Source organism: Scophthalmus maximus, chromosome 1 (genome assembly GCF_022379125.1).
Source record: "Scophthalmus maximus strain ysfricsl-2021 chromosome 1, ASM2237912v1, whole genome shotgun sequence".
Classification (NCBI taxonomy): domain Eukaryota; kingdom Metazoa; phylum Chordata; class Actinopteri; order Pleuronectiformes; family Scophthalmidae; genus Scophthalmus; species Scophthalmus maximus.
This window is the reverse complement of record NC_061515.1, coordinates 17,808,204-17,831,136: the sequence shown is the minus strand read 5'-3', so window position 1 is coordinate 17,831,136 and position 22,933 is coordinate 17,808,204. Positions and strand designations below refer to the sequence as shown.

General features: G+C 43.7%; 1 protein-coding gene across 1 annotated transcript; it reads right to left on the bottom strand.

The window, feature by feature from the left end:
* Positions 1 to 315: 315 nt before the first annotated feature.
* On the bottom strand, positions 316 to 21,450 carry drd2l (dopamine receptor D2 like). The gene is made up of 8 exons (XM_035644314.2): positions 21,107 to 21,450; positions 9,805 to 10,220; positions 8,227 to 8,336; positions 6,133 to 6,269; positions 3,402 to 3,619; positions 2,512 to 2,592; positions 1,997 to 2,351; positions 316 to 1,265 (listed from the first exon to the last, which is right to left on the bottom strand). The coding sequence occupies exons 1-8, from the start codon at positions 21,168 to 21,170 to the stop codon at positions 1,069 to 1,071; spliced, it is 1,578 nt and encodes a 525-aa protein (XP_035500207.2). The 5' UTR covers positions 21,171 to 21,450; the 3' UTR covers positions 316 to 1,068.
* Between the last annotated feature and the right edge of the window lie 1,483 nt (positions 21,451 to 22,933).

Below are 22,933 nucleotides of genomic sequence, written 5' to 3'. Positions count from 1 at the left end.
CACAACTTGCCTGAATCTTAAAAACACTCACACATACGTACACACCACACATCTTCCAATCTCAGTATAAAAAAAAGACAGGAAAAAGCCCATGGCAATACCTTGTACCATATTGCCAGGAAGGATGTTTTTTTTTTCTTCTTCTTTTTCTTCTTTTCAGTCTCATCTGAAATCCTCTCGTGGAGTCCTGTCTGAATACCAACTGTTAAATGTGTGTAATACCTTCCTCTCTCCCACTGCGAGGAGGTGTGTAAAATTCACTTTAAAAAGTCTATAGATGCCGAATTTGTTAACAGATCATGCTTTGAAGATATGTTAATTTAATTGTATTGTATTTATTTCATGGTACTACAAAGTAAGCGCCGAAAGAAAATGTTTAATTATAATCAATTGTTGGGATCCCTGTTCTAAAGCAGTAAAATTATTATTTACAACACATTTACACGTAGGCAAACAATAAAGTACACCTCGAAATTCACTTCTGCTGATTTATGAAATTTGATGTCACTTCAGTTTTTATGCTGGAGCCATATGTCAAAGATTTTTTCCCCCACTCTGCCTCGACTTGTTCCAGTCCTTTGAGAGCAAACAAAACCAAATAACAAGCAGCTGTTTCGTCAAGATTACAAGAAAATTACAACAGCGACGGTCTGTCACTACTCAAGTGTTCCAGTGAATTGGGAAAACACATATGTGGAGTCTTGCAGTCGGGATGCTGCGGCAAGATCCTCGGTCCTCACATGTTCCCTGTACAGAGTACATGTACACAACACAGCGCGAGTGTTCTCCTCCATAAATATCTCCAGCTTGTTTGTGTTTCCTGCCTTTTACTTGTCACAGACTTTTTTTTTGTGTGATGGTCAGATAGTTTGTTTCCCTGATCTCCCGGGTATTTTTCTTTTCTCTTTATTTTCCTTATAGCTTATATCACCTTAACTCATCAGTTTGCTTCATCCCGCTCTCCTTACATTCGAAAAACGTCATCTCGTTCTTGATCCCTGCTTTCACATCGGCCTACTCTCATGTCAGATCAGTCTTGACAGCTGACACTCTTCATCGCCGCGGCTCTCAGCAGTGCAGGATCTTGATGAAGGCTTTGCGAAACTCGATGTTGAAAGTGGTGTAGATGATGGGGTTGACGGCACTGTTGAGGTATCCCAGCCAGGTGACGGCGCTGTAGAGCGAGGGCGAGATGCAGCAGCTCCTGCAGTGGGCCTTCAGCACGTGGGTGAGGAAGAAAGGCAGCCAGCAGATGATGAAGACACCTCGGGGAGACAGGACAGGGAGCGCATTAGAGGGCACATGTATGTGGCACAAGTTACACAAGGATTCAATTAACAAAATCCCCTGCCAAGTTAAAGTGAAATTACATCATGAGTCTGAATTACAGCAATAGCTGTCAATTCACATAAATGACAAGAAACAGATGAGGTTGGCAAGAAATACCTCATTAAATGTTTTAAAACCTTCCATCTGGCGCTTTGTCTGTTTTTAAGTAAATTCGCATGGAGTTATTTTACTGTTATATTTTTATAATATAAAAAAGAAGGAACTTTGGAAGGTAATGTGAGGCAGAATTCATAATATTAACACATTTAATTTGCATATAAGCCACAACCCCCCAATAAAATTACCAAAATATAAAAGAAAATTGTGTGAACTAACTGGATTTGAGTGGATTCTAAGGAAGAGTTCAACATTTTCAGACACGCGTCTATTCACTGTTTCTGGAGTTTAGATGAGAGGACTGATATCAGTCTCATCTCTCTAGTAATGTGAAAACATAACAAGAAGGCTTTGTGTTACCAGAACTTTTAGCCTGGCTTCCCTAAGAGTGGTCCTGAAAACGTCTCCATCTCTTATCTCTTTAGTTCGCCTAAATATTCATGTTTGTCTACAGAGTGTACACAAACACACCCACCCACACAGTGAGACTACGAGTGCAGGCAGAACGTGTGAACACCTCATCGGCTAGTCCACACTTCCCTCCGCTCACCGAGCACGATCGCGAGCATCTGCGTCGCCTTCCGCTCCTTCTGCTGGGACAGCCTCCCTCTCACCCTCTCCTTTGTGATGCCCCACTTCTCCCTGGCCCCGCTGCGCTCCCTCCATCCCTCACGTCCCCTCATGCCGGCCTCGAGAGTGGGGGGGCGAGGCGTCAGGGCCGATCGCGCCACGGCTGAAGGGAGAACCGGGGCCGGTCCGACTGAGATGGACAGTGAGATCCTCGCCCGTCCCGGCCGGGAGGAGGTCTGGGGAGCAGGGGGCAGAGCCAGACTCTGCTCGGTCCGCGGCAGAAAGTGACTCGGCTCCCCTTCGGGGGGGTGAACCACCGCCTCCTTCACCAGGGTCTGACAAACAGAGAGGGAGGTGGGCATTGAGGGATGGACAACGGTGAAGCTGCTTGGTTGTAAAGATGAAGCAAGGGTGGGATTAAAAAAAAAATGAAATTGGGAGGGAGACGAAGGGGAAAAGGGAGCAAGCAGAAAATCACTTGGTCAAAACTCTCACCACTTTCTTGCGCTGTGGGGCAGTGGCAGGCCTCAGAATCAGGGTGCATAACTTTACATCTTCTGGCTGGGTGCACTTATTCTGAAAGGGAAAAAATGCTGGATGTTTGAGGTTGATGCCAATATCAATATTTAAAGAAAAAGACTTTTGATAACGACGCTTTAAAGTCAGTCACATCACATGTTACATATCAGCCAAAATGTACACGGTTCTGATTGATCTATGGTAAAACAAAACCAGCCACTATATTCAATACAATTCCACCATAATTTCTAATTTGCTTTTGTTCTGTTTATTTTTTAATCTACTTTAAATCTTGAGATGGTGACTTTTCGCGGGAAAATAAAAAAACTGTTGGTGGGTCAGTCAGGGCTAAACTCATTATGTGCAGCCTGGACATTGTTTAAACTTACAGAACTTAATTATAAATTCTAGAGGAGATCCCAAATTCAGGACTCATCTTATTTTCATCAGAAATGCGTTTTTGAGATAAATGTGTAAAATGATATGTACGACATCTGGACCATTTCTTTGTGATAGAATGATGCCACTGTGAAATAAAGCAATAGCTTTAACTGCAGCGCGTGGCTTCAATGAAATAGCTGGAACAATTTGAAACAGATTATTTGATGTTGACAGTGTGTCAGATGTCGCCGAGTGTAACTAAAGACTTGATATGATGACAGAACAGACATTCTCTAAAAACTGAACTTTATTTAATCTTTTTTGGTGTAACAATCTATGGTGGTGCAGACCGGTGGGTCAACATCAATCAATGTCAGAATGTCTGTTGCAAGAGAAATGGGAGAACACACAATGTTGTGTTACGTGCAAGGCTTAGATATCACCGAAGAAGTTGTCCTCGGTCGACGTCCCGTTACAGACTCTACCTTCCTGTGGCGATGACCCCCTCCTGCGTCAGACCCGCCTTGTGTGTGCAGACCATGTCTGTGCAACGGGGCCGTGCGTCTTCCCCGCTTGCGCAGAACCACGCAGATCTGCGCATACACCAGCAGCGTTACAATGAAGGGAACGTAGAAGGAGGCCACAGAGGAGTACACCACGAAGGCTGGGTCGGCAAAGCTGCACGTGGTGCCTTCCCGGCTGGCTAATGGAGAGATGGAAAAGAATATTCAACAATATTTCAGTTTGGTTTTAACCCTGCGGAATCAAGCTTTCTCTGTGGCCCAAGATCTTCCTCAAATTAGAAATATGTTCAAGGAAAAGTTTAGGAAATAGGCTTATTGGCTTTCTTTCTAAGAGTTACAAGTAACTCTTATAAAGTATGTCTGTTAAATTTATTAGTCAACAACCAAGAGAGGTAAGAAAAGGTTAACTGGGGGCCTATCTAATAGTTAAAACATGAAAAATACATCCAGCCAAAAAACATTCCAGCACATAATTCCCCATAACACCAAAATTTGTCATTTCTATACTTCGGGTTTGCATGAAATAAACATAAAGGATAACATACATGTATTTTTTTTAATTCTGGACAGCCAGGCTAGTTGTTACCCCTGTTATAGTTTTTACACTAATAAACTAAGATAACCATCTACAGCCAATAGCTAATTCCTATAATCTAACGTTCAGCACAAAAGCGAATGGGATTTTTTTTCCAAAAACGTCCAACTATTTCCAAATATAACATAACAGAAACCTCATGTGAGAGAGTTTGCCCCGTTCTAATTGAATTAAAGAAGATGCATGTCCACCTTAAAGGGGCAGTAAGCAATTTTTATTCCAACTCATTTTTTGTAAAAATCTGTGAATATTTCCTCACGGTCTGCAAGCTGTCCCTTCAGGGACATCTCATCCATATTGGCCTCAAAAACTGCCTTGTTGGAGGGACTGGTTCGTTCCAAAAGTCAGCTATACCTTTCAAACAGTGTGTTGTAATATACGAACATCCCGTTACTGAGAAGAGTGAAATATTTGCCCACAGTCTGATCTTACGCTGTTCGGTATCTTGCTGTGTGCAGGCCCACAACTGACGGTGCCGGATTCTCACTCTACTTTTCGTCTTCCACTCACTCTCAAGTGGTTTCCCGGGCGTTCGGTGCGACCACATTCAAAGCTTAAGTCCCTCCTCGCAGACGCATTCATTAAGGCAGAGGTGAGCTGCCGAGCATCTCATCTCCTGCTCCCTCTGTGAGGCGACAAACGAATCGGAGATTATGTGTGCCCACTTGTTTTTGAAGGGCAGACGTCACTTGTCCCTCCCTGGATGAGAACAACATATGGAAATGTACCTGAATGTACCCTGTGTGCCTGTGCTAATGGATATTTAAGCGTAAAGTGCGTTGATTTACTGCACGCTCTGTTGTTTCGAGGAGACATATGGTATTTGAATACGGTCTAAAAATCAGGGACAGATGGAGCAGGATATTGCTCGGCATCTTTCCTTTTCTCAGTGACACATCATCAGAACGAAAAGACATTGCCGCTAAGGTTAAGTTAAGGATGTAATTCTGATGTCATTTTTTGTGGGGGGGCCCTGTCTGAATTGTTGTAAAACAGGTTATGGGTTTCACTGATGACCAAGCTGCAGAAGCTTTACATCAACGAAAGATGTTGTTTTTTCTTCCCCCCCAGTGGCTCGTGGAACCTCGCCAATGAAAGTGAAATAAAGGTCCCTTCGTTTCTTCAGGGCTGAATTGGACAATTTTGTGGCTTAAACTTTACGTTTTGTTACAAAAACTGATTGCACAGTGTAATGTCGATAGAAAAAATACAGCATCCAAGCTTATATTGGTCTCATATTGGCCTTGCTTTCACCATGTTATTCTCTTGGCCAGCAGGACGCGTTTTTTCTCGCCGATGACGACTTGATGCATGGCACAAAGAACCTGCATTGCCCATTGTGTAACCACAAACAAGGAAGAGAAAAGCGCTCCACTGGTATCGAACCGCAGGGATGGAAATCGGCAGACGGTGGAACAGACGAATTGACAAATAAAAACAACTTCACATGGTGAAGGAACAAATGTAGGCAAAGAAGGAGAGTGGTAGAAAAAATAAAGAAAAACGACGGGCATTCACTCCGTGTAGAGCCCCGGGACTTGAGTGGCTTATTAAAACGACATGCGGTCTGTCTCCTTTTTATCAATCAACAGGACATTTCACACAAGGTTATTTGTTGAATTTGTTTACGTCTGTTTCCTTCTCTTGACAGTAGCCAGGTGACCGAGTTATCCGCTAGTTAATGCCGGGAAACCAGATAAAAGCTTCGGTGTACATACTTCTTTCTTCTCCTTCATTGTCTCCAAAGTGGTTTGACAACTTCCTCGGAAGCTCTGATGAAAAGTGGCGTCCTGCTACTGCAGCGTCTTTACGACAGTGATCTAACAATAATAACAGCGGGAACCACTCTTTTCATCATTAAAGGCTTTTATTATAGATGTGACTGTGTATGGGCTGGGTGTTATTTTACTAGTAAAGGATCTGTAGTCATGTAATAAAACATCTAGGGTGAAAACGTCTTTAGATCAGAGTCTCTGGATCAGTGCAACACAGCGTTCTTCACTGTAACACTTTGTGGACTGAACAGCCCCGGATAGAGCGGACAACACCTGGACAACGTAACTCGAGAGCACAGATCAGATGTAGCAGTTACTGTACCAGTGTTGTTGAGTCCAAACAGTAAGGGGCAGGAGATGGCAAAGGAGAGGAACCACACCACGGCAATCATCACCGTCACCCTCCTCCTGGAGCTGTATCTGGTGTTGTAGAGCATCGGCATGGCCACCGCTGTGTATCTGCAGCAAGGATATTGCACAGTGAGACGGCATCATAAAAACACCCACGGATAACGCATCAGCATGCACCTCACGCACTGACGGCACCTGAATTTGAACATGCCTCTAAAAATGCACACTAATGCATCCTCAGACTTCGGCATCTCACCGTCATGCTGGGGCATATTTTAAAAGTGACCTCTCCACCGCTCGATCCACCGCCAAGACAAACAAATTTACCCCAGCTTACCTTGAAACAGACAGACTGCGGACAGGGGGGTCACTGACATACAGATCAAATTTGGTTTTCAACAGATGCAATTTCCAGCAAATATTTGTCCTTTCTGTTGTCAGAATCTGCAACATACAGTCCAGAGATTGCAGTTGCAATAATTTAGCGTTTCCAGTGTTTCCTCACAGATAAACCCTCAGGTCAAGGTGGTGTGCACGGCAATGAATTTCCTGTCAAAACTTTTTTGTTCAAAAGGGAAGGTTTGAATCTCTATTCTGTAAGGAAGCTGTATATAATACAGTCTCTACTAGAGGACAAAAGGACAATAATGCATTTGACTTGAATTTAGACCCAACACTGATTATGAAGAGGTCTGTCACACATTTTGGATTAGTACGCTAATATTAAAGCCGCAGTGTGTAATTTTTGGACTTTTCTGTAGGCATCTGGTGGTAAAGTCGCAAAGCCAATCAACTGAGCACCCGACAGGGGACACTTTGTGGTGGCGCACTGCAAATTCCATTTCGGGTTTCCCGCAGCGCTGGAAATTCAACGCGAATGCAACATTTTCTGCAACTGTATTTAATGCTGCATTCCATTATACTTCGGAACTCGGGGGAAGGAATTTTTTTTCCAACCTCCCGAGTTGTTGTGGAACCGGAACACAAACATTGAGACTTACACGGAGGTAGGGTCCACCTCATGTAACTATATTAAACTCACTCAAAGTTGAAGAAAAAAACATTGGTTCTTCATTGCAGGTGATTATACAAATATGAACACACAGTTATGGACAATATATTCAATTTCTGTGAATACGTTCTTCTAAATATTACACACTGTAGCTTTAAGTTCAGACGAGGCTGAAGGGATGTCATTACTTTCACAGGTCAAAAATGATCAGTCAAAAACCAAAGCATTGGACGAACAGAGATCTTGATCTGATGATGGTGCTGATGAAAAGTCGGGAGATCATCACAGTAGTAATTATACAGTCATTCCAATGAATATGATGATTCTGTTCGGGTGCTAATTTTTACAATGAATTTTGCCCATAATTCGAAGAGTCTGCATAACGAGGGCTATGCCACCCTCACATGAAAGTTGTGACCTAGCAGTCACAGCTTTGACTCTTCTCTAAAAAGTTATAACTGGCGCAGCCTCAATGTGTCACGTTGTCAGAGGAATTAGGACGCGGCCCCACTGGGCGTCTGGTGACATCCCCTTGGCCCCAGTGACAAGGGCGTCAGATGGGGATACACCAAATCATCGAACACATTCTTCTTCATCTACGGAGAACAAAATGAGCACTAATGACTGCAGGGGACATTGTTAAAGACGCAGTGGGAACCTGTCATCACTGTGGCAGCTCGATGATTGATGCATCTTAGAAGTTTTTGGTGTGCGTGTGTGTGTGTGTGTGTGTGTGTGTGTGTGTGTGTGTGTGTGTGTGTGTGTGTGTGTGCAAGCATAGAGTTTTCTTCTCTTTGTTTAGCTCAGCCTGCATCAATAAAGGATAGAGGTGAGTAAAAGTGTCATCATGTTATTTTTCTTCTTTTTAATAAAATCTCCTTTCAATTATTTAACATCAATTAACTTCTCACACCGAAAGGGAATTGTGGCGGAAGGAGAAAACTTTGAAAAGGGTTTTGAGAGTTTTCTTGTTTAAAAAGCCCCATAAAATACGAGAAGACAGGAAGCACTACGGTCAGAGCAAAGAGCAAAGTCGAAGGAGGAGGGATCCACCTGTCGATGCTGATGGCACAGAGGTTGAGGATACTGGCCGTGCACATCATGACGTCTAGGGTGAGCAGGATGTCACAGTGGATGAGACTGAAGCGCCATTCTCCCACCACCTGTGATGAAAACAAAGAGACATCAAGGTTGTCGTGGCATTTTGTCCATCTTTCCTGAGAAACTCTTGGCTCTCAGGTTATCTCACTGCTTAAGACATCCACGGTTTCCCTCTTCCTGAATCAGCATCCACTCCATTTCAAAGGTCAACATGCTTTTTCTTCCCTTCCACTTTTCGTTGACTTTAATGGCTTCACTTATTCTGACATTTGGGCCAGCGTGAATATGTTGTAATATTAACCAGGCCGAACTCACTCTTTGGTACAAACCTAATGCACTTAATGGAGCATGTTTAATATTCCATCATGTCTCTCTGTGTAAACCATCATGTTCTGACTCAATTTAGCCACAAAGAATTAAAAAAAATATATTTTATCCCAAATTGCAAAATGAAAAACTGGATTTGTTGTTACACTGAAGTAATTAATACCGTAATTAGCTGTCTACCCTCAAACATTAGTCTGAGAGACATGACTTGTTATTCTCACTCATCTTTACACTGAATTGATTACTCAAGTTCATTTAATCCATTGGGTACATCCAATCTCCTGCATCTGCGCTGAAAGGCTTCTGTGATTTATTGGCATTAATATATGACCCTGGGGCTAAGACACCACAGAGCAATAATTACAGCTTATTAGTATGAATTAATCAATAAGTTAATCAAGATTTTTGACAACTTTAAATCCATTGAATGATTTCTTGTGCAAAAATGGCAAACATCTGCTGATCCTATCTTCCTTACGTGATGATTTAGCTGCTTTCCATTGTCTTAGGAGACATAATAATCTTTGGGTTTTGGACATTTTCTTGGACAAAACTCAAAGATAAGTTAACTAACAATTTCAAGGTTCATTTGTCTTGGTCATCTTTGTCTTTTGTGGTGGGGAACTGAACATCTTCGGGTTTCAGACACAACAGCAGTTTGATGACTTGACCTTTTGGAGAAGTCATTTCCACTATTGTGTGACATATTAGATGTTGTTTTCTTCTTCTTTTTTGATTAACTGATAAATGATTTTGTGCAAAATATGTCGGCAAATGCCTGTTTTTATAATTTCCCACCAAGACGTTTTCAAGCTTTAGTTGACCAACATTTTTTAGTATCCAACAACATTACTTCCACACGTGACGAAGGAATCCAGTCCTCTGATGCATTTGAGAAACTGGAAGCAGAGAAAATGTGCCATTTTTTCCCCTTAAAAATGACAGCTCCAAAATTGTAAATCAGGAGAATAATCGGAGTAAGTGATAATGGAAACACCCACTAGTTTTCAAGGCTAGTTATTAAATTTAATTTGATGTTCTATTAAATTTCAGTGAAAAATCACTTCTTGTAGTTCCCACTGAATCAAAGTCAGGATGCGTTTTCCACTTTTTTCTTCTTTACACAACAGAAATAAAGACAGAGCACTGACCCCACAATAAATGAGATAAATAAATGCAAAAATGCAAAGCGCACACACACACCTCCAGGTAGACGCCCCACGGCATGACCAGCGTGGCCAGCAGCAGGTCAGACACGGCGAGCGAGACGATGAGGTAGTTGGTGGTGGTCTGCAGAGCGCGCTCCCGAGAAACCGCCATGCACACCAGCACGTTGCCGAACACCACGCAGAAGATCAGGAGCACCAGCAGCACCGCGTAGAAGTTGTACGGGGGCGAGGAGGCCGGCGGCAAGATGGTGCAGTTGGAGGAGGTCAGCGAGGAGGAGGAGTAGGTGGGGAAGGACATGGGGGAGTATGAGGGGTCGTGGGTGACAAAGACAGAGAAATTGTATTCCGAGGAGGAGTGGGGGAAGGAGGGAGGGGAGGTCTCGTCCGACTCGTTGTGTAAAGTCATGGTCTCGCTCCGGTCGACAAGGTCAGGCTGAAGATTGATGACACCTAGAGAGGAAGAGATAATGGTGACTCTGGGACCCTTCGCTGCCCACGGTGCACTTAATTCAGTGTCTCACCAACAAAGTCTGGCCTCTGAGTCCAAAAACAGAGGAGAGGAAAAAATAAATAAAGACCAACATAAGGTTATTGTAGCACGTCAGCGGGACAATTTTCGCAGCACACAAAACAAGAGGCAGAAATACAAAACAACCCAGCACCTTGCCGACAGACCCACGTCCGCACAGGTCACTCTCACTGACTGAAGTAGATTTCTGTGCGCTTTCTCTTCAATTTGAAATTGAAATTTTTTCGGTAAACAATATTAAACAAAAATATTTCGCATAGCAGATTATTTTAATATGCTTTAAAACGTTACTGGAGAGGGCTCTTAAAGCTCTTTAAACAGTGAACACTCGAACAGCCTGGTTTCATTAACAGAGTTCTTCTTTTGAGATTTCTAGTGTGTTTTCACTTGTTATCTGACTCGCTGCTGCTCTCTCCTGATTGTTTTCGGCGCCAAAAGACGATGACATTGGCATTAGGTTTTACTTGCGTTGTACTCCTAACAAAAGCCCTTCCTCGTGAAAGATTTGCAAAACCCAAAGTCCCTCCGCGCACACACAAAGGTGTTTTTTGCTCATTGTTTCTTTGTCTAAGCAGATCAGCGTCCGTCACTTTCCTCACATGCATATTTGTATATACTGCTTACATATGGTATGATTTTTTTTAACATCTTTTATGTTATGCTGCTAATCATGCTGTTCTTTTTTTACAGCTGCACACTGAAGAGCTACAAACAGACATTCGTAGTTTTCTTGTCAAAAACGATGACTGTTCTAATCTGTGCTCACTGTAAAATCGCAGGCGTACATTATTGTGTTACATTGAAACTAGTTTGAATATAAATCAGTGAGTGTGATGTGGAACCATCCACTGCACATGCACTGACAACGTACTTTGGAGTGACACGTTGTGTCCAGCATTTTTATCGGGGTTGACTGAACCTTTTTGTGGAAAAACAAAACAAAAAACTGATACGGATTATTATTCCCAGCAGGATATTCTTATATGTCTCATATGTCTGGATGAGCCTGATGACACTATAAAGACACTATTGATTAAATAATCCAGGATATGAAGGATTCCTTTAACCTGTGTCATTATATTCCCCTTTGTATTTATTACTATTCTAACCATTGCTGTGCATTTTTAAACTTTTTTTTTACCTCCACCAAGAAGGTTAGGTTTTCACTCCTGTCCGTTTGATTGTCTATTTGTTTGTTGGTTGGTTCGTATTTCAGCAGGAATATGCAAAAAACTACGGAACAGATTTCCACGAAACTTAGTGGAAGGATGGAGAAGGGGCCAAGAAAGAATCTATAAAATTTTTGCATGGATCCGGGCAAAGGGGCAGAGCAAGGAAATGTTTTTATCGCCCTTCTTTAACATTGTGAGATAGGGGGTTCTTTTTTGGACCTTTTCATCGATTTCCCAGGGAACTACAGTGGCTCTCAGTAGAGCGCACACCTTCGCCAACGGCCAAAAGTTACCTCTAACTCCATCAAGCGGCAACTAATTGAACACACTCATAGTCCCCTAAATATGCCAGATTATTTTCCCCCCCGTCAAGATCTACGCATCGATCTCAAGGATGCCCCTTTGTCCCGAGCCACGCCGACGGTTAATGGGGTTTTTTCTCGGCCCCTGTCGCATCCTTCCACCAAGTTTTGTGGAAATCCGTTCAGTTTTTCAGTGACCCTACTGACAGACAGTGGCGGAAACACAGGCAATGATGCATCAGTCTTGATCTGACTTTCCCAGGGCACGTTAAGGGGCCTGATGATCTGTGAGTGTGTCCAATTCAGTGCGGATGCAAACAACAACACGGGTCTACCAGATTCAAACGTGGCTTCATGTTGGGCGACCTGCATTTTTTTGTCGGCGTAGCCATGAGGCTTGATTGAATTTGAGCCCTGTTCCCTGGGCGGTGGGTTTGCGCCGTACAGACTGTCATTCTGGTCTATCATTCATCGACTTGCCGTCTGTATGTTCCTCCGGGACATCACAGCTGAACTCTATGTAAACCTGCAGCTCGTATGTAGCCCCTGCTGCTGGGAAATTTGCTTTAATTGAATTCAAAGAGTGAGCGGAGGACAGAGCTCTTACTCTGAGAGGGTCATTATGTGTCACTCACACAGCTGCACGTATGCGCTGTGCTCAGACTTGACAGGAAGTGAGACTGAATTTCTCCGCATTCTGGGGAAACACTGACAGTTTGAGTGCTGGACCGTGGAGAAGGAGTTGAGTGAGATTTTTTTATTTCATTTTTATTTTTTCACCATGACAACTTTTCAAATATCGGATTCCACTGCACCCGTCAACTCCAAGCTGACCACGGGCCTCCGTTCGGTATGAGGGAGCAAACTACAAACTTTTCAAAGCGACAGGTGAAGCCCGCAGGGGGTGAGTGCTTGTGTGCGAATGAAGAAGCATTTAGAATTTATTCAGAAACAGGTCTGAGTGGATATTTTGACATTTTCAAAACTGAGCCCATTCAGACCCGGTACTGATATCCGTCCTGAGTAATCCGGTAAGTGGACGGCTGTGAGTGCAGGTGTGAACGCACCCAGGACGCACGCGAGATCCGATCACACACCACATCCGGAGGTGGTCTCTCAATCCTGGGCCAAATACTCAGCTGACGTCCTCTCTCCCGCTACGGTTTTATAATAAACTGAAGGTCATTTTTACACTAGTTTCCCCATGTGCCTATTTATGTGTAGCTATGGCCACAATACTAACACTGACAGCCACATATCCACATTTTTTTCCTTCTTTAAATTGGTCAAATCTTATTTCACTGTACAGTCACGTGCAACTGCACATTAATTCATTCTGCTCCCTCCTGGCAAAAAACAGGAACATAATTCGATGTTCGCAAACAGCAAAAAAAAATGTAAATGTGTATTTGCGTTATCCAGTGGGGGAGTTAGAGCGGATCACAAGTGGTCACAGGAGACGGATGTGGAGACGCTCTCTTAATTCCAGGTGCCATCTTGGAACCGTCCACCTGTGATCGGCTCTCTCAGGATGTGTGTTGATACCAGATCTGATTCGTGAGCCTGAGATCACAAACAGGGAAGCAAAGTTTCGACCTTGGTAAGACGCACCGCTGCCCTCTCGTTCTGAAGGTCCAATGGTGCGAAAATGGTGAAATTCAAGAAGACACAGGCTGGGGGAAAAATAACAGCAGGAACTGCCAAGACACAAAATCAGTAGCGCTGTCAGTTTAAATGGACTAACTCAGTAGTGGATCGTTGAAGATCATCTGTAATCTTCCACTAATTAAATTCCCCATAATCCCCTTCATCGTCTCATGCCCTCTTCCTCTGCAATATTGTTCATCCGGACTTGTCTGGAAATGACCTGCTGTTTATCATTAAAGCAAAATAACATTACTTGCATTAAACATAGTAATATAATGAAATTTGGATGCAGACTCCGGGTCCGGAAAGTGAAGCCAATGCGGAAGTGCCTAAAAGCGGTGTTATTTTTAAATGACCAGCAGAGGGCGACTCCTCTGGTCGCAAAAAGAAATTTCTAGAGAAGTCTATGAGAAAATGAGTCGTACTTCTCAATTGATTCATAACGATGGTGAGCATTTTCCTGAGCAGTTTATTGTCTCAATCTGTAGTTTCAAGTCTTCTTCGATACAGCATGGTGGTAATTTTGTAAACTATGTTCCCACTTAGATTCAAATAGCCGATAAAGCACAGTATGCTTTGGGGCGTGGATACAGCGTGATTGTAGCCTGGGACCCAGATGAATTCTGGGAGCTCATTTCATTTGCTCGGCCAGACTCGGTCTGGATCCCCTCCATTGGGAAGTGATTTCCCCTCTTGCAGAAAACTTGCCGGTCCAATAACAACCGATTATCTGATTATGGGTGGGGTTTATACAGCGACGCAGAGAGAAACTACTTCTGTTATTTTAAAACTGTCGCTCCAAAGACGTCAAATGATTCGTTGCTCTCACTGGTTGTAGGTCTGTCCAATTGTGCCCGGAGGCATTTTGGTCTGCAAACTACCTGTTTTAAGTATTACGACTGAGGCACTTAAAGGGATAGTTCTGTGATTTTGAAGTGGGGTTGTATGAGTTACTTATGCATAGTCAATATGTTACCTCATGGAGATGGCGATCAGCGATGCCATTTTTACGGAGTTTGGAGGAGAAGTGGACGTAGCGAAAGTCTGAGTCCCACTGTTGCAGAGGGGACCACTGAAAAAAGTATTTTTCGCCACATTGTTGAAACGTTACCTAAAAAAAAGATCTGTTCAATTGTTCGCTGAAGGATATACTTTTTTCACTGCTTCAGTTTGCTGCCAGAGTTTGCACTTTTTTTTCACTTCCGGCCAACTTGCGCCGGTGCAGAGAATCAGCGTATCACTCCGCAAATCAGCTGTTGGAGTTGGCGTAATAATACATGGCTTGAGTACGTTGAAAAAAGTGCAAACTTAAACGGCTTTCTGGCGGCAAGCTAAAGCAGTGAAAAAAATACATCCTTTAGCTTACAACGTTTAAAAAATGTGGCGAAAATGACGTTTTGCGGTGGTCCCCTGTGCAACAGCCGGACTCCGACTTTCGCTACTTCCACTTCTCTTCCCAACTCCATAAAATGACATCGCTGATCACCATCTCCAAAAGGTAACATATTAACTTTGCATAAGTAACTCATACAACCCCTCTTAAAAATCACTGAACTATCCCTTTAAAGCTTCATCTGAGCAAAAAAATGGTGCTTTGAGCACTGTCGCCCGGCAGCAGAAAGGTTCTGGGTTCTGAGCCGACAGCCGGTCAGGGCCCTTCATTTGGTGTTTCCCACAGTCCAAAGACGTTCAGGTTAATTAGGATTGTGTGATTCAGGTTAAAAGTTTGGGCTGTTTAGGTTCATTAGAGACTCTAAAAGGTCTGTAGGTGTGAATATGAGGGTGATGTTTGTGTCCGTACGTCAGCCCCGCGATAAGCTGGCGATCTATCCAGGGAGTAATAAGCCTCTCTCTCTCTCTCTCTGTGCCAGGTGGAAATGTGGAGGGGATGAGAGCTGTAGGTAATGGGACGGATCGATCAGAACACATGATGCTATCGGCCGTGAGCGCTGCTGAGAATTCAACTTCCAAAAGCGACAAGACACTTTTCAACAGCAGCTGCAGCGTGGAACGTTATAAGAGACGCTTAAAACATTTTCTACTGACTGGATTTCTCTGTCATGAATACCGCCCAAAGAAACAACTAGAACAGAAAGCAATATGTGAGCCGAATGGTAATTACGACTAGCCTTCGTGCCAGTTTCTATTGGCTCCGAGGCGAATGCAACATTAACGGCAATTTATTGGTTTCCTTTTGAAACCAGGTGCAATGATCCCTGCTCCGGGAAGTCAATTTCATTTCACCCATGGCCACCAGCAGAGTGAAGCAGCGCACGTCTTACACAGTGAACACAAGTGCTCCGGGTGGTTTCCTGGGTCAGGGCCGCAAATGCTACTTGTAATTTGTGCTCAAGGAGTTTTATTTACTTTTATTGTTCTGACTCAGTGCTGGCATGACAACCCTTTAATTCAGGATCTTAAATGTACGTAATTTCATTTCTCCATGTGCTTTTTATGTGTTTTTTTGTCTTTGAAGTGACCCGGAAGTATTTGATCAGCATCGATGAGAAGAGCTGTTTGGATTCTCTTAATGCATAGGAGAGGAGCTTTAAAGGGCCCATATTATGCTCCAGGCACCTTTTCAGCCTGCCTCCACGTATATTTTGTTATCTGGGGTGTCTGCCAGCCCACGGAAAATGAAAAGAAAACAATGAGTCGTTGATTCTACCCCCCCATCCCCCGATATGTTTACAGTACATGTCACTAACCCTGTTTGTGTTTTCTATCTCTCCTAGTGTATCTCTGACCCCAGAGCTGCAGGACCCAAACCCGTCATTATTATTGCTATTATTAATATTAATATTAATATCATCACTAATAATAACAACAACATAATTGTATTTTTTAATTATAAGTATCAGTCTGGTAGAGATTACAGCGGCGGTTGTACAACTGTCCTCTCTCTCTCTTCTCTCCTACTGTCTCACCTCCCACCCTCTTTCTGCCCACCTCTCCTCTCTTCCTCCTCTCTCTCCTCACCCCAACCGGTCGAGACAGATGACCGCCCACAACTGAGTCTGGTTCTGTCAGAGATTTCTTCCTGTTAAAAGGGAGTTTTTTCTCTCCGCCGTCGCCTAGTGCTTTGCTCATTGTGGGATTTGTTGGGTTTTCCCTGTAATATTGTAATATTGACCTCACTATGTAAAGTGCCTTGAGACAATGTATGTTGTGATATGGCGCTATACAAATAAAATTGAATTGAATTGAATTGAATTGATTCGTGGTTTGGGTTGATCGTGCAGACGGTCTGTAAACGAGCCTTTCACAGCCCGGGCGTCAAGTGACGTAAGTTGACTCCCACTACTGGGGCGACCACGCCCCCAACCTGAGCAGCACCTCCCCCCTTGAAGTGTGGAAAAACAGATCGCGTCTACGCCATAATTTTCTCCCAGCTCGCGGCTACCGGCTACCGGCTACCGGCGGAGCTCCCGGCTACCGGCGGAGCTCCCGGCTACCGGCGGAGCTCGCGGCTACCGGCGGAGCTCGCGGCTGCCGGCGTAGCTAGACTCGCGGCCGGGATGTCGTTAACGTTCTATCGCCCAGCCCCTTGTGCTCTGTGTGTAATTATGGAGAACGTGTTCGCTGTGCGAGGAGGTGCTTTGCGGAACACGAAGGGAGGAGGGCGAGGAGTGAGCAGGAAAGCGTTGGAATCGACCATAGTCTCACAGGGCTGTTTATACAGAAAGAGGAGGTGCTGTGTGGCTTGATCCTTGAGGTGTTTTGACATGGAATGGCAAAGACATGTAGTGCACACACCTGAAAACCAATGTAACTTGTGTAAAAGGGGGCATAATATGGGCCCTTTAATGCTTTCTTTCCTATCGCCTATAGCATAGGGTACACTGGACCGGGAATAGACGCCCCCCCCCCAAAATTTAACGTGACGCACCATGCACGAACGTAAACGATTCAATCGGAAGTAGAAGTAGAAGAAGAAGTAGGAGAGTGTGAATATGATCCATAAGAGACCCAGAGTCATCATGTAAGTTATTGTTACATATGAAGCATTTACATCTGATGTCACACGGTGGTGAAACACACTGAAACATGATGGATGGAGCCACTTCGTTTGTCATAGTTCATCTTCGGAAATTATAGTTTCACCACGACAGACGCACGTCAATAACATCCGCAGTCGCGTGATGACCTAGTTTAATGAAAGTCGAGTCGGATTCTCTGAGCAGCGCTGTCGGCTTTTCCTAAGTCCCATCAGTCCCCCTTTACACCTTTCCTTGACCTCATGACGTTTTCCACTGAGGTAAAGGAATACTAGATAGGAATGACAATTCGACCGCGCCCACACATTCACACAGCGCTGCAATTTACTGCACCTTTTCTGTCACATAGACACCTTTTCTGTTCATAGACTGCCGGCAGAGCCCTCAGAGGCTATCTCAGCTATCTTGCCCAAGGACGCGTCGGCATGTGGACCTAGGGGAAGCGGGGATCGGACCGGCGACCTTCCGGGTTAGTGGACGACCTCAGCCAGATTGGAAACGTGTTCAATTAGTGTTATATGAACCATGATGCGTTACGCTAATGGGAGATTGATTTGCTCGAATAACCTTAATCAGCGTAGAAGTTTTCCCCCGACCCAAAGGCGATATCCAATTCATGGTGCAGGAGCTTTTCCAAAAAATATTTAATCTGCATTTCAGGGTTCGAGTTCATCTGTTGAGGTTTTTTAGGGGAAATGTGGTGTCCAAGCAACAGGCGCAACAAGTGGAACGTGGCCCAGATGTTTTCCAAGCCACAAAATGTTGCATGTGTGTGTTTAGAGCAGCAACTCTGCTCGTTATAACTATGTACAGTCACATTCGCTATGAGCAGGGTCAGATTTAAGTCTGAGCCATAACATCACAGAGGGATTCATGGAGGTAGATAGAATCCAGCAGAAATGATTGGAGTATGGCCCTGTACGGATGTTCGGGAGCCGATGCTAATATTAGGATGTAACTATAAACTTTGTTCTAAATAATTATAAAAAGAAAACAAAAATACTTGAATTAAGAAAATACACTTTTGAGACGTGAAAAAAATGAAGATGAATGCTAATCTTTTCTACATTGTCTGGGAAAGGCTCTCGCCGCCCGATATTTATTGGCAAATAGATTAATCGGTCGAGCTCTGGTTTTTTATTTTTTATTTCTAGGAAATTAAATGATGGGAGGATGTAAACCAGACCACTACTTATTGATACAAATATCCTTCTACTCAACTTTAATCAGAACAAATCTCTAAAAGGGAGGTGTTCAGATCAACATGCAGTGACTGCATTGGTTTCTACTCTTGATTTCATGTTGGGGGGGAACATGAGTCAACAGCTGGTCCAGTGTTCCTTACATTGATGACCTTTGCCCTCAAACACAGGCCTGATAAAATGGTAAATTTACCATCTTTACCTAATCTGCCCCAACAACCGCCTCAGGCTGGACCTCTGACCCACATTCTTTTTTTTTTTTTTTTTTAAATGCATGGGGTCAAATGCATAATGAAACAAGGATCTTGCCCTTGCTGGAAAACCATTTTTTCCCCCCCCATATTCATACTGTGCGCTCCTGGACAAAATAAATAAAGAGTGCAACGTTACAGATACAAACCAAAACAGACCAGAAGACTCCCTCAAACGTTGCTATGGCTACGAGATAATCTGCAATAAAATCTTTTTTTTCTTCAGTTTCACCGAGAGGCTGGAATGATGCGGGTGTTCGGCTGCAGCGGATCAACATCGGGACAAAACATATTCACAGTTTCCTCAGACTTCTCAACTCCTCTCGTCCCTTTATTCAACTAACATCCAGCAATCTTTTGTTTATTTTTCCAAAAGGTGACAATCCGGTGGTTTTTCCCCACCTCTTGCTTTGGATCAAAAGCATCTATTAAGAAGTAGAGCTGCTTAATAATGTGTTTATTACCCCCTGTGCTGCTCTACAACTGCATATTCCTCATAAGGTAATATGCCGTCAACCAGCTATCCACACAGAGCTATGGCACCAGTTATGATCAAATGAGAGAAAGGTCTACTAACGATTATTTTTTTTTAAATCGATTAATATGTCGATTATTATTCTCGATTAATCGTAGATTCATAGAGGAGCAAAGAAACCAGAAAAAAAAATCACATTTAAGAAACGGAAAAAGAGGATTTTTGTACTTTTTTTTCATAAAAACTACTTGAAGCGATCAATCGATGATCAAAATAGTTGGCGATTAATTAAGTCATCGATTATTAATCGATTTAGCGATTAACTGTTGCGGCTCTAGTCGTGCCTCAGAATCCCTAGAGACAGGCTGTTTCAGATAATCTAAATGCGGGTGAGGGGAGTTAAGACTTTCCATCCGTCTCGGATAAGATTTGGAGGAGGACAATAATCAATAAAACCTTGGCTCCATCTAAACCGCTCCAGCGAAAAGTGACCTGCCGGAGAAATGATCAAAGAGGTGCAAGGAGCCGGAGGAACGCTACGACGCTTCCTCTTGTCATTTGCTCATAACGACTTTGCACAAATGTGTTTTTATTAATTTTATTTTTTTCTAAATGGAGGAAATTATGATTAAGAAATGACCTCAACGTCGAGTCGCACGAGGACACCTCAGCCCCGGAGGCGAGGCTCCAAATCAGCCACCAGAATATTTTATCCGAGAAGCAATTTGACATCGTTCCCATCTTTTATTTAGGGAGAGGAGTGTGCAGCTTTCGGATGTTGGTTCGTGCTCAGACCAGACTTGATGTGAAAGTGGATCGGGCAACGACAACAACGACGACGACAACAACAACAACAACATCAAAACACACGCGATACAAGACAACAGAAAGATGACAGGTCACATCATCTGCTGTTAGAGAATCTCACACAAGTTCAATTTGTCAACTGTCACAGAACGAAGATGGTGCAAAGTGGCCAATGTTTACTCGGTTGACCACCTCTCGCTGCCAAATGCGTTTATCGGACCTTTCTAAATCTCACATGTCAGTAGATTGGGGGGGGGGGGGGGATTCCAGAGAAAATGACTCCCAAAAAAAGAAAAAGAAACATGCACTGTGAAGCCTTTAGCCACCGGAGAATCAACTTCACGCCGTGACATTTGTGTGCCTCTGCAATCCGAACGGAGGAAAGATGATTTGATGGGTTACAAAACACGTAAAAAAAAAAATGCAACATAGACAATTCTTCAGAGAGTAATGTGGGTGTGTTGTGTAGTGAGCGTCTCGGCAGGAATATGAGGGCGAGTAACGCAATTCAAACTTTCAAAGGACTTAAGGGGGGAAGATCTTTGAAAAATGAGAGTAATACATATCAGTCAGTGACATTCAAATGAAAATGTTATATCAATTTTGGGTTTGGACATGACAACAACACCTGAACATCTTTGATTCACCCTTAATGTAATGTAACCTATCCACACAATGACAGTTATATTACCTAGATTCATTTTAAAGCTTGTACTTCAGGATCATATTCACAATATTGCTCCATTTTTATTTTTATTATTTTAGAACTGAAAGTTGACAATGTATATATGGAAAATACCACCAAGGAAAAGTAGAATAAACCCCTTAACCATGCGTTGGAAGTTCCCAGAGTAGGCATGCTTATCAGTCTTATCTCTAATTGGCAGAGTTGGTTATAAGGAAATAAAAGGCGATTTACAATAAATAAATAAATAAGCGTTTGAATCCCTCACCCTTTCCCTCCCAGTGGAGCTGCTCACATCCAGGTCCTCTCTCTCCTCGCACTGAGCATCCCATCGGCCGATCTTCCAGCCACGCTGTCCCACCTTGACCTCAGCGAGTCACAGGCCGGCGCGGGGCAGCGGCGCACGGTCGGAACGCACAGAGTCCCACATCAGTTGTCCGCTCCTCTCCGGTGGAGCCCGGGTCAGCACGGCGGGAGTGGGACTGACACCCCGCGGAGGAGGCGGGTGGAACCAGACTGGGGAGGAGGAGGAGGGAGGAGGAGAGAGGAGGAGGAGGATGAGGAGGGTGGAAATAGACTGGGATGGGGAGGGGGAGAGAGAAGAGGAGGAGGAGAGTGGAAATAGACTGGGGCGTGGGGGGGGGGAGAAGAGGAGGAGGAGAGTGGAAATAGACCGGGGGAGGAGAGGAGGAGAGAAGAGGAGGAGAGAAGAGGAGGAGGAGGAGGAGAGTGGAAATAGACTGGGATGGGGAGGGGGAGAGAGAAGAGGAGGAGGAGAGTGGAAATAGACCGGGGGAGGAGAGGAGGAGAGAAGAGGAGGAGGATGAGGAGGGTGGAAATAGACTGGGATGGGGAAGGGGAGAGAGAAGAGGAGGAGGAGAGTGGAAATAGACCGGGGGAGGAGAGGAGGAGAGAAGAGGAGGAGGAGGAGGAGAGTGGAAATAGACTGGGATGGGGAGGGGGAGAGAGAAGAGGAGGAGGAGAGTGGAAATAGACCGGGGGAGGAGAGGAGGAGAGAAGAGGAGGAGGATGAGGAGGGTGGAAATAGACTGGGATGGGGAAGGGGAGAGAGAAGAGGAGGAGGAGAGTGGAAATAGACTGGGGGAGAAGGACGAGGAGGGGGAGGAGAGAAGAGGAGAGGAGGAAGAGGAGGAAGAGGAGAGAAGAGGAGAGGAGGAGGAGGAGAGGAGAGAAGAGGAGGAGAAGAAGAGCAGGAGATTTCACACACAAACACAGTTGTGGAAAAAAAAAGTCGGCAAGGAGGGAGCTGCAGCAGCTGCAAAATACTGCAATGCTATTGGATGAGATGGATATTGGGGTGGGGCCAAAAAATATTATACCATGCAGGATCTTCAGGTACAATACTATTATAATATATAGCCTATCCATGCTATAAGGTAAACACATGCTATCGATTTTTCTTTTTTTTTTTTTTTTCATCTTTAAAGGGGCAGTAAGCGATTTTAATCCAATACACTTTTGTTGTATGTTTCCTCATGGGCCGCTAGCCGTCGGTTCTGTGTTCAAAATGTGCACCATGGCCATACAGAGACAAGCAGATGACTGGGTGCTACGGTGAAATAAAACTATTAAAAAAAACTATAAAAACTATTATTTGGCTATACATTTTCAACAGACGTAAAGTTCAGTTTGATATTGTCAAAAGATTCTGTTGTCCCTAAATAACCTTCCGACTGGAAGGAGAGTGCATGAACTACGGTGTTTCCTATATTTTTATATATATATATATTTTTATATATATATATATATATATATATATGTGAAATGCTGCTTTAGCATATAGGCTTGATTCGTTTTGTCGAACAGGAGAATTTATACACTTTATACACTTTTTGGGTGATATCTTCCCAGTTGAATGCACTTGTTGTACGTCCCTCTTGGACAAAAGCGTCTGCTAAATGAATGCAATGTACTGTAAATCAAGTATTATAGTTCCAGCACAGTAGTTAATTTGATCTCGACATCTTGAAGAGCTCAGTGACAGCTGAGGTCGGTTCTGGTGGTGGTCGGTTTGCGAACCTTTCATGTTTTATCATCTTTACAATTTAATGTGGATTATTTTTGAACACTAGAA